The 16,265-nt window shown below is 47.1% G+C and overlaps 1 protein-coding gene across 1 annotated transcript; it reads right to left on the bottom strand.

Annotated features, from left to right (window-relative positions):
* Positions 1-950: 950 nt before the first annotated feature.
* LIN28A (lin-28 homolog A) lies at positions 951-12,215 on the bottom strand. Its single transcript, XM_020909295.2, has 4 exons — positions 12,044-12,215; positions 11,392-11,576; positions 2,327-2,511; positions 951-1,605 (listed from the first exon to the last, which is right to left on the bottom strand). The coding sequence occupies exons 1-4, from the start codon at positions 12,072-12,074 to the stop codon at positions 1,389-1,391; spliced, it is 618 nt and encodes a 205-aa protein (XP_020764954.1). The 5' UTR covers positions 12,075-12,215; the 3' UTR covers positions 951-1,388.
* Positions 12,216-16,265: the final 4,050 nt, after the last annotated feature.

Genomic DNA, 16,265 nt, shown 5'->3' with positions numbered 1-16,265 from the left:
GAGGAAAAGCCCAGAATCGTTAAAGATCTTGTACTTGCTTCACATATCCATCCTTGGGCAGCTCAAGATGGGTACAGAGGCATTGTTCTTAAAAACCTCTCCTTACCAACTTCCATTTTTTTATAAAACACACACCCCCTGTTGTGCATGGTCAGCCTAGCCCAGTCAGGTGAAGGATGGATCTGGTATATAAAACGAGTCCTGGGATTATAGATCTGGAACAGGAATCCTTTATCACACATACAGATGACCTTTACCTAAATCTTGGCTTCCCCTCTCTGCACTTCTTACCTGGCCCAGCCTCTCCTAACCTCTCTGCACCACGTTTTCCTGTTCAGACCAATTTCCAATCTTTCAGTAGGAAGGAGACCAAGTCATGGGGCAACCCAGTTAAAACCTAGTCTCTCATGAAACGCTGAAGATGGAGGGGTTTCAAGAGGACACTATGGCAGAAGAGCCAGCTCTAATTGGCAAAAATGAGGTAGTTCAATAGGCTATACACTCCAAATAGTTGTTTTCTCTGATGATACAGCAACAAAAAGCATTCCTGCCGTGCAGACCTGGAGCTGCTGCTGACTTATCCCTGAGATTGCTCACGTACCTGAGAACACAGTGCAGGAATGAGGGCCTTAGATTAAAATACACAAAAATACAAAACCAGAATATTTATATTACGAAAAAAAAAAAGTTAAAATGCACAAGATACGTCATTCGCACACAGCTAGTGCAGTTGGCATCCTGGAGAAAGTGGGACCCAAGGTACAGTCACCCAAGGCAGCAAATAAATAAAATTGAGTTGGCCCAGAATGGGGTGAGAGTGAGCTTAGAAGCAGCAAATCTGCAGCTCTTCCCTTGATCATAATCCATTACTGTCATCATAATCCATTACTTGGGACAGTTCTTAGCATTCTGTCCCAAGAGGGGGTTATGAGGAGAGAAGACAAAAACCCTGCTACCCCCCCCCCCCCCTGAGATGTTTCCTCCCATGGAATGTGGTGGCTTGTTGGTTGGGTCCATCAATCTGTTCTTAATCTTTACATTCTGATATGGGAAATACTATTCCATATTCTTCTTTAAAACAACTTCCCTACCCAGGCCACTTTCAAAAGCTGGAGATTCTGGGGGTGGAGACTCATATAAAGCATGCAGGGAGGGTTAACCCCCAAAGCCCTCATATGCATTTGGAAAGAGCTAATTGGAGTTTCTTTGCCTCACCCCTTCTTCCCACCAAGAGGGAAGAGGGGATGATGCTGTGGACTCCAGCCTTAGATATATGGCAGTGCCAGCTGCCCCCTACCCACCCTGTCCCCACTTTCTCCACTCTGCCGATTGATGCCTGCTCCTCAAAGCTTTCTGATCACAAAAGGATAGCCCCCACCCACTGTGGCTCAATTCTGAGCCTCTGGGAGCATGGCAGAGCTATGGATCTCTTCTTCCTCCTCCCGAAAGTAGGCTGGCTTTCCCTGGGAGCTGGGAGCTTGCTGGGCTTTCAGTGGGCACGAGGCTACCATATGGTTGATGCTCTGGCAGAAATGGCACTTCTTGGGCTGGGGTGGCAGTTTGCATTCCTTGGCATGATGGTCTAGACCTCCACAGTTGTAGCACCTAGCATCAAGCAAGATAGTAAAGTTGAGAGGAAGGCGTGAGAAGAGACCACAATGTTTCCTGAGTGAGGACCCCTGGGCTCTGGTTTTAGTTGTTACTTTGGACCCACTTCCCTTGCTGGAGACCAATTTCAGCACTTAGAAAAGGGGTATATGACTAGATATCTCTGAGTCATTTCCAGGCCTGTAATATCTAGATGGCAGCTTGAGATTCATGACAAATTGAAAATACCAAGAACGGAAATCCTGGACCCCAACTGAGAACTACCATACCCTTAAAAACAGTACCTCTCATTCATTAAAATAGAGAAGAAATTAAAGGGCCAGAATCTGTTTACACACAGAAAAGGAAAGAAACCAGTCATTTGGAGATGAGGTGAAGAAGCAACAGCTACAGATGTACTGTCTTGGCCTCACCACATACACTTTCACATCCATGGTCTCCTTTAGTTCTAAAATAGCATGTGAGGTTAGTATCACAATCCCCATTTAGCAATCAAAGCTAGAGCTCCCAGAAACTAATTACTTATCAAGTAGAAAAGTAGGTCATGAAGTACCTTCCATACATACCACCCTCTCTTTGCCTCCCACATCCAGATGTTGCCAGGGGCCACAGGCTTCACTTTATCTTTGGCATCTGGTCCAACCAAGAAAGGGAAAGCAAGAATGGAAGAGTGCTCATCATCCCTACCAACCCACAGAAGCTGCCTTCCAGTCCATACCTGTCTCCCTTTGATCTGCGTTTCTGCATATTCTTCCCTTTGGGCCGCCTTTCACTCCCAATACAGAACACCCCACCAGGGCCGGTGACTCGGATAGATTCCAGGCCCTTGGCAGACTTCTTAAAGGTGAACTCCACGGCCTCACCCTCCTTCAGACTCCGGAAGCCCTCCATGTGCAGCTTACTCTGGGGGAGAGAAGCATGGTAGATTTTAATGTTAGTCTTCATCATTACACCCAAAACCTGCATACACATGTTCCTCTAAGGATGGAAGAGTAAGGGTGTAACATTTCCATTTTATTGGTAGAGACACTGTGATTGGAGGAGTCACCATTAAAAATAAAAAATCTACGTTACATCAGGAACAATCACTGTGTAAACAGATGCCATAGCATTTTTGGCAGCTATTTTCATTGAAAGTTCTCAGTAAAATAGAACAGCAGAAAAAAATTGTTAATCATAGCATTTATAAGGAATCAACCAATGTAAAATTGTAAAATATAACATAACAGGCCTATACACTTAAAAGATGTCAGTCATGAAAGAAAAACCCCTACGAAGTAAAGAAACAGTGCCACACATACTTCTGACTGGCTCTTAGAACAGGAGAAAATATTAGGAGAACTGACAAAATTTGTGCATGGAATGTAGGCAAACATGTTAAGTTCCCTAATTTTGATCATTGTACCGAAGTTACCTAAGACAATAGCCATATTCTAGAAAAAAATGCTGAAATATTGTAAAGATTAAGATGCTTGAAATCTGTATAAGGGATAAAATAAACAATAAAGCAAATAGTACAAAATGTTAACAATTGATGTATCTGGGTAAAGGTTATATGGGAGTTCTTCATACTATTCTTGCAACCTTTTCCCAAATTTGAAATTATATCAAAACAATGTTACTGAAAGTTGAAGGGAAAAGACAGTATGATCCAAGCAGACAGATCAGTGGATTAGAAGAGAAAATCTACTGGAAGATCCAAAAATAAGTGCAGAAATCAGCAGGTAAGGAAAATATTTCCATAAATAGTACTATTGAGAAACCAGTTATTCACTAGGAAAAGCCAGAAATTTATACTTTACATCATATGTATGCAAAATATTTTGGAAGAATTAACAATCTAAATGTTAAGAGGAAAAAACTGGAACAGTTTTTTTTTTTAATTACGACAGATAACTAAACTGATAAAACTATAAAAATTACTGTAAATCAATATGTAAAAAGACTCACAGAACAGAATAATTTGCAGAAGGACCTAGCATGACACATATATTCAATATCTCACTGGCTCAAAAAAACCCCCAAAAACAGAAAACAAAAATACCATAAAGCCATTCAAAAGAATGTAAAGTCTTTGCTTTGTTCACTGCTGCATTTTGACACCTAAATAATGCCTAGAACATTTTGGATGAATTAATGAACAAGTAGGCTTTAATTGTATAATTTGGGAAGATAATCCCAAGTTATTTAAAGAAAGAAAAAGACTTCAAATACTGTGTAGAATGATCTCACTAAAACACTGCTTGTTTGAACCAAAATTTAAAAGAAAAAAAGGAGTTAGTTGAGTGGCAACACCAGGGTCAGAAGAACCTAGAGTTCTGGATTGGATAGCCCATTTCACCTTGCCATTTTCTGCATCAATAACACATTAGTGGAATGATAGCCTCTCCTAGACCCTGCACAGAACAGACTTCATTATAGATACCTTCCAAAATATCCAAAGAACATGTCAAATATGTCAACAAGGTGTAGTCCTTGTTGAAAATGCGGTTCAGAAGCAAAAGGGATCACCATGTACCTAGTCCTGGTTTGAAGCCTTTTATGCTGTTGCTGGTGGGGGTGGGGCGAGGTGGCTATTTCAAATTGGGACTTAGATGAAACATGCTCTTTTGCCAGATGGGATCCCCAATTCCTTAGTCACTTACATTTTTCTTTTAATTTAGATGATACTGCTTAAGACAAAACTTCTTCCACTGAGGTAATTAAAAGCATAGGCTCAGGTGTCAGATACATCCTGGTTCCTGAAATGCTGATTCCACCAATTTCTGGCATTGTGTTTGATCTTGGTGGGTTACCCACCTCTGGGCCTCAGATCTTTCAGACAACGGGATAACAGTAGCTATTTACCCAAAGTTTTAATGAAGATTAGGCAGGCAGGACATATGTTCAATAAATATCAATGAATGAAATATTCCAAAGGTTTGGGATCCTCTCCCTTCTTATTCGCATAGAACAGACAGGGTTGTGATGACTCCCTCCCTCCCCCCAATCTGAATGTGGAGCATTAAAGCAGAACATTAAAACATTTCAGAAAGGTGAAAATTCTTTCCTCCTCCCAGTTGCATAACCACCGCCCTGAATTTGATGTTAAATCTGACGTGTCTCTTATTGAGCTGGGACAAGCCAGTGAGTCAGGAGATGCTGGAGGATCCAGACCAAGAGCATTCTTGACCCAGGTAAACTCAGCTTCTCCCATTTGCCTAGTGGGCTCTTAGGGTGGAACACTCCCAGTTTTCTGTGATTCAGCAGATAGATAAGTGATTAAGAGCAAAGGTTTAGAGTCCTGCAGCCTATCCCGGCTTTCTGTGTTAGCCTGCAAAATGGAGTAAGTACTAATTTTATGGTGGTGCTGTGAGGTTTTAAGCATGAAAAGTAGTTAACACATTGACTGCCACATATAAATCTCAACTTTTCAGACTGGATGAGGGTGGGGTAACAGTGAGAAAGAAGTGTCAAAGGACCCAGCATCTTAACCCTAGTTTTTATTGATAACTAGCAGCGGAAACTCAGAAAAATATCCCCTTTCTGTGCTCCAGTTTATTGAGCACCACAGTCTTCTGCATCTACACCTTCTAGGCTTAATGTGAGAAACAGAGGATAATATAAATGGGGACATTTGAAATTGACTAGTCCTCTTAGTTCACCTCTGTCACTGGAGGATTTGAGGTCAGCTTAAGACCATCGTTTCCTTTGAAAAGATAAAGGGGGAAAAAAAAAATCCCTGTGGGCACCTCACCATAATCAGCCAAGATTTAGACTGGTGGTCTCCAGGGGTAGCTCCTAGGCTCCCTCCACCCCACCTCTTTCTAAAACACATAGTTTGAATTCCTCTCTTATCAGATAGGTAATCAGCGTGCAGCCCCACTGAGCCTGCCTCACAGGGTCTGCATCAGAAAGGAGCCTGAAATTCTTGCTACCACCCCCACCCCACCAACCACACACAAAGCAGGGCCTGGGCCCCGCCCCTCTCCATCCCCTCCAAAAAAGAAAAGACCTGGGGAGGGGGAGGGGCGAGGCCTGAGCTCCCCCAATAGAGCCCTGCTCCGGGAAACAAAGAGTTGACACTGGTTGGTTCTGGTGGTCAGATTCCTGGAGTTCCAGAGGATGCAGATTCCCCCTTGACTCCCCCCCCCACCACACATTTACCACATTCACCAGTTCTTTCCTTCCTCTCCATGTAGGGGGTTATGGTCACGGTGAGAGGATTGGACACAGAGACACCTTTCTTCCCTAGTCAAGCTTGCTGGCCAGCCAAAGCCACCACCAGCAGCCATCTTTCCTTCTGACTTGCCCTCCCACCCTTCCAGGGCCTCCAGTCAAACCTTTTTTTTTTTTTTTAAACTGAGGGGCCCAATTAGGGTTCTTTATTCAGATAAATTATATTATAGGTGGGAGGGCTGCCACCATCCCATCTTCCTTTCCCCTGCCTGTTCAACTAAACCCTCAGTTCTAGGTGCTTAGCAGTGCACAAACATTTGCAGACAAAAAAAAACCTAAGTTCTCTACTATCCAAAATGCCTAATATGTACTGATGCTTACTATAGGCTAAGCAGTTTTAAGCATGTCACATGATGTAACACATGTGACCTTCACACCAAGCTTTTTATCATGCCCCCTGCTGAATTCATGGAGGCAGAGGGGTTAAGCACCCTGCCCAAACTTATAGTGTGACAGCCCTGAGCTGACTTTGTATCCTGTGCTCTGCAATATAATGTAAGGTGCACTGACATTTTAAAACTTTCTAAGAGTCACACTGAAAAAGTAAAAAGCAATTTAATTTTAATGAGTTAGTCCTAAGGTGTCCTCACAGTTCAACCCAAGCCTCACTTCTAAAGGTAGGGTTTGGTAGGAGGTAAGAAATCAGTGGGTTCTATCAGAAGCAGTTTGTCACAGAAAATGGGGAAAGAGATCCACCCAGAACCAAGGGCTGCCAGCATACACCCCCTTACACATCCCTTTGGCTCTGACACAGCCAGGACCACCAGTTCCTGCCTGGAGTTCTCCACCAGATGGTGCTGCTGTCAGCCTGTCTGCGCCCAGGTAGCCGAGGGAGTCTGGAGCAGAAGAGAGGAAGGAGCCAGTGTTCTCAACTCTGCACCCAAGAGTTCACCTAGATTGATCTTCCCAGCTCCTTAGGACAGGCATCTTCTCTGTGGTCCTCAGGAAGATGGAGTCACAAGGGGACTGAACTCCACCCAGGGTAGGTCCGATAAAGATGGGGCTGTTCCCTCCCCACCACCCCCACTCAAGAAGTGAGGAAAAGTTCCTGGAGTTTTTAACCAGAAGCCCAGTTGTTGTTCTGCTCTATTGACAAAAGCCATCTTACTCTCTTTGCCAATCTGAATTAAAGAACTCCAAGTTGAGTCTGTACTAATTGCATACTATTCTGGAAAGTTTTCCCCACCTTTTCCTTCACCTCCTTCGACCTTCCAGATTTAACACTGATAGTAATTGCTATTCTTGCCTGCAGGAAGAAGGGAGAGGTGATGTGCCTCAGGCTGTTGCTTAAAAGAAAAAAAAGAAACCCACCAAGGAATTCCCAAAGGCTGAGTTTGATACTTTTGATAGTTGGATTAGGAATGTTCCAGCAACAACCTTGCCCTGTAGAAAAATCACTGAAAACCACGTACAAGGCAAGCAGTGCCACTAACCACAAGCTTTGCTTTGGATGGTGGCACAGCATTTACTTGGAACACTGCCTAGAAAGTATGTCTCTTCACAAACAGGACTCAAGATCTCGTAATGCTCAAAGTAACTCACATGCTTTTCTGCTAACTTCCTGAAAAAATCCACTCATTTAAAAAATTCTTTCTGGAGGAGTGGGAGGAAAACAAAACACTTTCCTTTCCCGATGGTCCAAGTGCTTAAGACTCCTCACTTCTACTGTAAGGAATTTGGATTCGATCCCTGGTCAGGGAACTAAGTCATGCTTCCTGGCCTAATTAATTAATTGAAAATAAAATAATAACCTTTTTAAAATTCCCTATTAAGATGGAAAAGAAATAACTAATGAATAACTAACTTCAACCCATGGCTTCCATATCCTCTTCTGGAGCTGTGGTCAGCTGGAGTGGATCAGCTGTGATCCACTACCACTCCACAAATTTTCATGGTGTTTCTACTGAGTACCAAGCCCTCTTCAGGCCCTGGTCCAGATAGACAGCAACTATCAGTTCACATTCCCTCCCTATCTCCAAGCTTTTGGTCTGGAGGAAGACCTGCTGACAAGGACCCCCAACTGTGAGCGTACTCTTGATTTCTCAGGGGCCCCTTCATTCCTCATACTCATATCTTCAGCCCACCAAGTGCATACTAGAAAATTAACCAGACTACTAGTCCCTCTCTTCAAAGAGTTCAGGTTAGAGGAAGAGTTAAGACATCAGTACCTGAACATAAGGAGGGTAATCAGAGGCACTAGTAAGGTTATAAACCGGGTAGGAAAGATCCCTTACATTCTCCCTGCCCCCAAACCTGTCTTAATCTAGACCGGACTGAAGTTGCTCTCACCACCCCCACTCATCCTTTTCAGAGAAAGCAGGCCACGTGGCATCAGAAGTTTCTTGGTACTGGAAATTTCTTCTCTTAACCCAAGCTTGGTGCCTCAGTCAAATTTGGGCTCTTTTGCCTCCAAGCATTCTAGCCAGCATTTTAGCCAGAAAGCTGTTTTAAACAGATTTGAGTTCCAAAGAGCTGTGGGAGAAAAAAGGGGACCTTTTCCTGATTTTCAAATTTTGCACATCTGGGGGGGTTGGGAGTTGAGCCACAGGAAACAGGAGGTTTCTGTTAAAATGCCCAAAACCTTTTAAATGGCCATGGAGAGTTGAGAATTCTTAGTCCTCAGGCAACCCCTAGTTAGCTCTTTCTTACTCCACCTTTTGATGTATTAACTGTTTCTCAACTGGGGGTGAGTTTGTCTCCCAGCGGGGGCATTTGGCAATGTCTGGAGATTGTTTTGGTTGTCACAACTGAGGGATGCCCAGAATGAGAAGTTATCTTGCTTGAAATATGTCAGTGGTGCAGAGATTGAGAAACCGGGATTTAAGGGCTAGCTAGCTGCCATCATGATCATTCTTAAATTCCTCCAAATTCAGGGACAGCAAGTGAGTTCTAGCCTAAAACCTGTGTTTGAGTACCAGGGTTGATACAGAAGTCTTTTCACTTTATGGGTTTTATTTACTCATCTTTTTTTAAGGCTAACGGTAGGCTTTCTTTCCTACATATCCACCCCTATTGGGCACTGAGGGTTGGACAGGGAGCACAGGAACAGTGACCAGTGTGTTGGGAACCAAAAAGGCCCAACCTTAGAAATGTCTAATTGTGTCCATCCCCACCCCCACCCCCCGCCACCGTTTCCTTAGGAAAGGGGCTCCCTGATCCCCTCCCCTAGCAGATGTTATCTTAGGACAGTTACCCTGCCCACCACCCACACCTACAGTTCCAAGGTACCCACCACAAGCAGCTAAAGGGGAAGTTTAACTGTTAAAGGGAAATGTCTTTCTTTCCATTTTGGGAACACTCTCCTGCCCTGGGAAAATTTCTAAGGATTGATCTGCATCCACCTAATTCCTCTCCATTAGATCCCCAGGGAGATATTTCAGATTTCTCAAGTGCAGGACTGGAATCACTATTTTAAGTGTACAGTAGGGTTTGAGGATCAACCTAAGCCCCAGCAGTGTGAAGACAGAGCTTCCAGGTATAAAGCTCAGGGAATTTCCACCAGTGTCCTCTGTGACTGTTAGTAGGGGGTATAAGGGAGACAAAGTCTTCATTCCTTATCCCACCTCAACTCCTCCTGATAACTTATTTGACTGTGGAACGTCCCTGGACATTCCAACACCCCAAGTCCAGGTTCTCTCCCAGCAAACCCATCTGAAACAGCACGGTGTAGGCTCCACTCCCCAAATCTGAAGGCTAGTCCCCATTTTCTTTTATTCCATCCCGTATTTCCAACTGCTGAGGCACAGATCCATTTTCTCAGGAAAACCTTCCTTGGGAGTTGGATATCACCAAAGAACCTCAGAGGGACTACCTTCCCCTCAGTCTTTCCCTATGTGGCAACCTTTCGAAGGGAGGCAAGAAAATGTTGGGTCTGACTCTTTCATTCCAAGCTTTCCAAAGTTGGTGGAGGTGTCCAGTTGTCTCCAGGCTGGGAGAGATTTTAATCTCTTTGTGATCAGATAAATGGGGAGCTGGCCACCCCGCTGAGGAGGGCCTTTCAAAGCTGGTTCCTGTAATAAAGTGATTTAATAGATCTAAAGAGGCCAATTCCCTTCTTTCTCCCACAATTACTTCCTGTGGGTTATCATTCACATATGTAAATGAGACAGGGAGGGGGGCTAGCCACCAGCCAGAATTAGTAGTTCGAAGGGAAGAGGGTAAAGCTGGGGGTGGAGGAAGCAGGGGAAGCCAGGGGGCAGCCAAGCATTCTGCAGCCGACCCTTCTGGCAGATATTCTAGGAGCCCAGTGACCCCAGCGTTAATTAGTGGATCCCCATCTCCCTGCGTCCTCTCTCTCCCTTGCTTCCCCCATTCAGCATCCTCACTGAGGGCCATGTGGGGACTTCCCCGCTGTTTCCCTCCAACCAGTCTACCCAGCATCTCCCCTCTCCACCCCTCCCCCTCCAGAATACCATCCCTCAGGCTCCAACCCTTAATCCCCACATCCTCCTTTCCCCTCCCCCACTGCTCCTAAAGCCAACCTCCCCGAAGTAACCCCTCCATGCCCGGCCTGGGTGTCAACCTCTGGGGTCTGGGATTAGCAATTTCTTCTCAGGTTCAGCCCCAAACCTCCAAAGGTGGAGGGGAACACAAGCAACAATTTCCTAAACATGGTGGTTACGTGAGGCTTCGGAGATACTCAGGAAGGGGTGGCCAGGGAGGAAGGTAGACGAAGTCTCTGGTTCCTTGTTTGAGGCCGGGAATGTTAGGACGGCAATCAGTGGCTGTCTGGGGCCATAAATGCCAAGCTGAGGAGAACAGGTCTTGAGGCTAGCCTCTCTCCACCCCCTGCCCTGCGACACTGAATTTCACCCCCCACCCCCCGCCCCTGTGGTGCCTCGCTTTAGCTGAGAACTTGGGGTTGCGACCTAACTCCCTCCCAGGCTGGCCCAGGAGTCGAAGGCCTGGCTTTTCACATTTTCTTTCCTAATAGGAAATAGTAAGAGCCCCCCTAGTGATCCATGTGCCTCAGACTGCTCTCGAGGAACTTCCATGCCCCCCAAATAGATCCTTCAAGGATCTGCCAAACCCATCCAGAACCCCAGGGCTTGAGTTTTGGGTGACCACCTGGGTGAGGGGACCCGGCAGACTTCTCAGCTTTCCGCCGTTGGGTCCTGAAGCCGTTTCCCTGCCTTCCTGAAGGCCGGGAGCTCGATTCACAGGACACCGAAACGCGCGGGCGCTCAGGGTTCTGCTCTGACCGGGCATGTGCTTCCCTGGCCGGCCTGCTCGCCCTCCCCCCACTGGCAAGCACAATACAACCTTAGTTCTGCCACATGCATCACCTCCCTGCCCCCTGCCCCTGCCCAGGGTAAAGAGGTAACAGACACGTGGTAAACCAGAGGGGTTCCCGGAAGGGGGTGGGGGTGTTAATCATCAGCTCTTCCCCCACTCTCGTCCCGTTGAGTTAACAGGGACTCAGACTGGGGTGCCACTGCAAAGACGGGAACGCACAATAAGGGCCCTGGGTCTCCCCTCAATCCAACAGCCGAGTCCGTCCGCCCACCCTCGGATACGCGCGCCAACATCCCGTTCCTGCGGCAAAGTTACCAGAATCGCTCTCACCTGGTGCACAAAGACATCCACCGGGGGGTCGAGCGCGACCCCTGCGCGGGCGGTCATGGACAGGAAGCCGAACCCCATGCGCACGTTGAACCACTTACAGATGCCGGCACCGTGCAGCAGCTGCGGCTCCTCCGCCGCGCGGGCCGCGTCCTCCGGCGCCTCCTCCGGCGCCTTGGCGCAGCCACCTGGAGATTGGGAAGGCGCTTAGCTGGGGGGCCACGGAATTGGAGGACCCCCATCAGAGAGCCGGCAAGGAGACCCGAGGGTCCCAGCCCGCGGGTGGACACCCAGGAGGCTGCAGCTACCGAGCAGCCGGCGAGAAAATACCTGTCCCGGCCGCCTCCCGCGCTCCCCCAGCTTAAACTGAGGCCAGCGGTGCCCCGAAAGTTTTGCTTTTCTTCCCATAACTCGTTGCCCGGGGACATGCGGCCAGACAGGCCCCTCCTCTTCTCTCCCCCCGCCCCCGGACCTTCAGCTTGCTCGCCACTGGGACACCAGGGTTCCTGGCTCCAGAGATGGCCCCCAGAAGTAGGAGGCCGCACAGACTTGGGGTCCTTGGGCTAGCCTGGGGGACACTTCCCCACCTATCTTTCATGTGGCTTCGGGGCGCCCCTGCCGCCTAAGGTGTCCCTAGTAAGTCCCGAGGTCGAACCTGCGAACTGCTGGTTTGACACAGAGCCCATGGTAGTCGGCTGAGCCCGCGGCCCCGGGCCCCTGCTTGGGCGGCTGCTGGCCCCAGAGAAGTCCGGAGGCAAAGGGGTGGCTCGGGGAAGAGGCAGCTACATCTTCCCCAGCACAATAGCGGTGGGAGGGCCCACGGCTTTTCAAAGGCTCCCAAATTCTAAAAGACAATGACCCAACCCCCCGCGGGCAGCCCCCCTCCCCTCCCTTCCCCTCCCCTCCCTGGCCTTTCCCCTCCCTTTCCCTCCAGCTCCAGCTCCGGCCCTCCCCCACCACGGAGGTCTCTGACACCTCTGGGGTGTCCCTTCTCAGAACCTAGAGGTTTGACGCCTCCTCCCCATACGCACATCTGGAGATTGGGGCCGTCAACCCTACAAGTCTTGAGTACCCGTGAATTTGGGATCCTGCACTTTAAGAAGTCGGCGGGGGTCCCCAAAGCAACATACAGGTGGGGGGCATGTGGGGGGGGGGGCAGTTTTAAAGCCACGTGACTGCTCACACACACACACACACACACACACACACACACACACTTATACACCAACCCCACCCCCCTTTGCAGATAATTATACATTCCAGAGAGTTGGGGGGGGGGAGGTGTGAGCCTGGCAGCGCTGGCCAATCAGAGACACAAACCACCTGTCAAGAGAGAAATGGATGAGCCCTCCCCCTCCCCCCGCCCTGGAGCGCCCCTCCCCCTCCCTTCCCCTTCAGGCCTCCGAGCTGACCTGGCAGCTCGGCGCTGACCCGCTCTCACCCCCCACCCCCGTGTGCTTAGATAGACCTGGAGTTGAGGACACTGGGAAGCCTGGGATGGGGAAGCAGGGGGGAGGTGGGAGACCCAGCGGGGCCGATCTCCACTCCTGACCTAGGCGCGGCCTCTCAAAGTCTGTCTCTGACTAACTGAATGTCTCTGAGTTTCCCACCGAGTTTCTCTCGATCTCTCAAAGCGCTCCCAATTAATTCCGTGTAAAGAATTCTTCCTCGTTTCCTTCGGAATCTAACACTGACCCACGTGGAGTTTGCTGAGAACAGAAGAAGGAACCCAAAGAGGCTTGAAGTGTGTTCCTCTCTCCACCAGCTGACCTCATCCTGCCCCCATAGCCATCCCATCTTCATCCGTGGTTGGGACCCCGACACTTTTAGTTTCCCTGGCGCTCCACGCTTCAGAGTCCTGTCCTAAAGTGCGCTCCCTTCCCCACAGTGAGGTTGGTGGGGGCATTGGAGTAGGGGCTCTCCTCATTTGAGGAGTTAGCCTCCCCTGGTAGGAGATAAAGAGGCTTGGCCAGGGGGGTGGCTAGTGCCCTGGTCGGAGATGGACAATGGCCCGGGGCTCAGTGCACGGCCCTGGCCCTGCCCCTTCACTTCCGGTGCTCAGTTCGAACTGGACAATGCCAGCTCCGGCCAGTTCCCCTCCCCCACTGCTACAACCCACTTAAAGGGACAGAGCCTGCTTTCGGGGGCATCCGCTCACTGGCAATTCAGTCGTCTCCACCAAGTGTGCAGAAACCTCTCGTGCTCCTGCGCCCGCCCGGGTGTGTGTGTGTGTGTGTGTGTGTGTGTGTACGCGCGGGCGCGTGTGAAATTGAGAAATAGAGAACAGGGATGAGTGGGGGTAGGAAAGGGGAAGATGAGGAGGAGAGCAAGGGGCTGTTGAGAGATTATTTCTCTCTCCTATCAAGAGTGATCTCCGAGGCACTAAAACTTCAGTGTAAGAAATGGGGGATAGGAAGTTGGGATAAAGTGAACAACTGTGGCCCTCAGCCTAAAAAATACAAATTATTAACAAATATCACTAACAATGCTACAGTCCCAACTGAAGACTCTTAATTTAGATCTTCCCAGAGTCGTGCGAGTACATCAGCCGAAACTATTTTTTATTTATATAATCCTCCCCACCTAAGCATTATCTCCTCCCCTTACTAGAGCCCTTAAATGTACCCACTCTCTGTATCTCTCTTCCTAAGATTCAGGAGCAGGTGACTAAGGTCTGGCTGAAGAAAAGAGGGGATAAGAGAATTTAGTACTCTGTTTTCCGTTGGTCTGCTATTAAGTCAGACGTTCCAGGAAGGCGCTACTAGCTTCACTGTCCAGGGTCCTGAGGGCGGCGGGAGCTCTGTCCACGGTGCTGAATAAAGACCCGCTCTCCTGGTTCCCACTCACAGTTTTGAGAATGCCTTCTTGAAATCTCACCCGCGCTCTTCCCAGAAAACCTGGTTCTTCTCAAACAGCCCCCACCCGCTCAGAGAGCCCGACACATTGGAGACAAATGAACAGACTTTCTTGCACTCTAAAGAGAGGGCATTTCCAGCCATACATGATTCTGTGAGAGTAGTGTAAGTATCTCAAACTCCTCTTCAGAAAAATGGTGCATGTAGCCACAGAGAGTGAAGAAAGAGGAGATAATATTTTTTAATTCACATAAAATAAGACTAGAGAGACTAATCTTTCTTTTTCATTATTATTTCTCTAATTAGTAGCACTTTTCATAGGAACACAGATGTTGGAATCAGATAATCTATGTTCGAACATCTAATTATAGCTCTGAAAACTGTATGCTTTCTATGCTTCAGTTTCCTCCTCTGCCTAATGGAGATAATGAAGATTTAACTCTCAGAGTTATCATGAGGATAAAGGTAGATTATGTAAGTAAAGCTTTTAAAAGTGTCTGACATATAGTTAGCCCTTAACAATGTAAATTATTACTATTATTATCATAACTATTATGCACATTTGTCTCTTTGTCCTAGAACCTGCTGGGTCATTTGATCCCTGAGAATTGGGGCCATTTGAGTGTTATTTCTTTCTGCTCCTTCTCTCACACACTTACCAGTACTTAGTACAGTGGCTGACCCACAGAAGACATCCAGTTTCCTGAGGGACTAACCTGGTGGTCCAGTGGTTAAGACTCAGCCTTCTAATGCAGGGGTTGTGGGTTCAATCCCTGGTCAGGGAACTGAGATCTCAATGCTGCACGGTGTGGCCAAAAATTAAAAATAAACAAGTCTTTAAAAAGAAGAGTTTCCTAAATAAGTTTTTAAATTTATTTTTATTGAAGTATGGTTGAATCACAACACGTGTTAATTATTGTTGCACAGCAAATGACTTATACATATATGTTATACATATATGTGCATTCTTTTTCATATTCTTTTCATTATGGTTTGTCACAGGATATTGAATATAGTTCCCTGTTCTAAACAGTGGGACTTTGTTGTTTATCCATTCTATATATACCAATCTGAATATTTTTTTAATTTATTTATTTTTAAATTGAAGGATAACTGGTTTACAGAAATTTTTTGTTTTCTGCCAAATATCAACATGAATCAGCCACAGTCCCCTCCCTCTTGATGAATAGGCTTTGACTGAAATGATGAATGTTATTATACTAGTCATAATACTTATTCTTCTAGGCTGCCTCTCTCAAGTCTAAGAATTCAAACCCAGGAAGAATCAGGATCTCATGAAGTTGCATATGTGGAGGTAGAGGATGCTTTAGGAAGGGACACATGGCTCCCAACATAATTGACTCCTCATCCCCCTTGGGTTGTTTCCATGTGGGAGAGGAAGGCTCCTGACTTAACATTCTTCCTTTCTTGGGTCCTCATCTCAGTGAAAACTTATTAAGTAGCTACTATGACCCAGTCATTGTGCTAGCTCATACATTTGGTGGAGGAATTAGATATGTAATATGCACTAAGTAGGTTAATGACCAAAACTGTACCCCCACAAAGTAAAGAACAAACATTTCCTACTATCCAAGAAGTTATAGTGTAGTTAGGGAGGCAAGACATGATATAGCTAAGTACTGCAAATTTCTTGTGTATTGGTTTCTGAGGATAATATTATCTGATAAGAGGGGGAAAGTGGAGCTCTTTAGCCTAGGCCAAAGTGTGTAGTATCAACACAAAGAGCGTGCGTGCATGCTTAGTCATTTCAGTCATGTCCGACTCTCTGCAACCCTATGGACCATGACCTGCCAGGATCCTCTGTCCATGGGATTCTCCAGGCAAGAATACTGGAGTGGGTTGCCATTTCTTTCTCTAAACTCCTTTTGTAACTCTTCCTGAAAGCTCTGGTAGGAACACAGCTGGATCAGGGCTGTAAATAAAAAGGTATTACCAGAAAACCCAGAGTCCAAAGAGATTCTCAGCAGTCAGTCTATGCTGTGCTGGAGAAAACAGAAACAG

The sequence above is a fragment of the Odocoileus virginianus genome, chromosome 30 (assembly GCF_023699985.2).
Source record: "Odocoileus virginianus isolate 20LAN1187 ecotype Illinois chromosome 30, Ovbor_1.2, whole genome shotgun sequence".
Lineage (NCBI taxonomy): Eukaryota > Metazoa > Chordata > Mammalia > Artiodactyla > Cervidae > Odocoileus > Odocoileus virginianus.
Note: the sequence above shows the minus strand (reverse complement) of the source record. Positions and strands in the feature narration are given on the sequence as shown.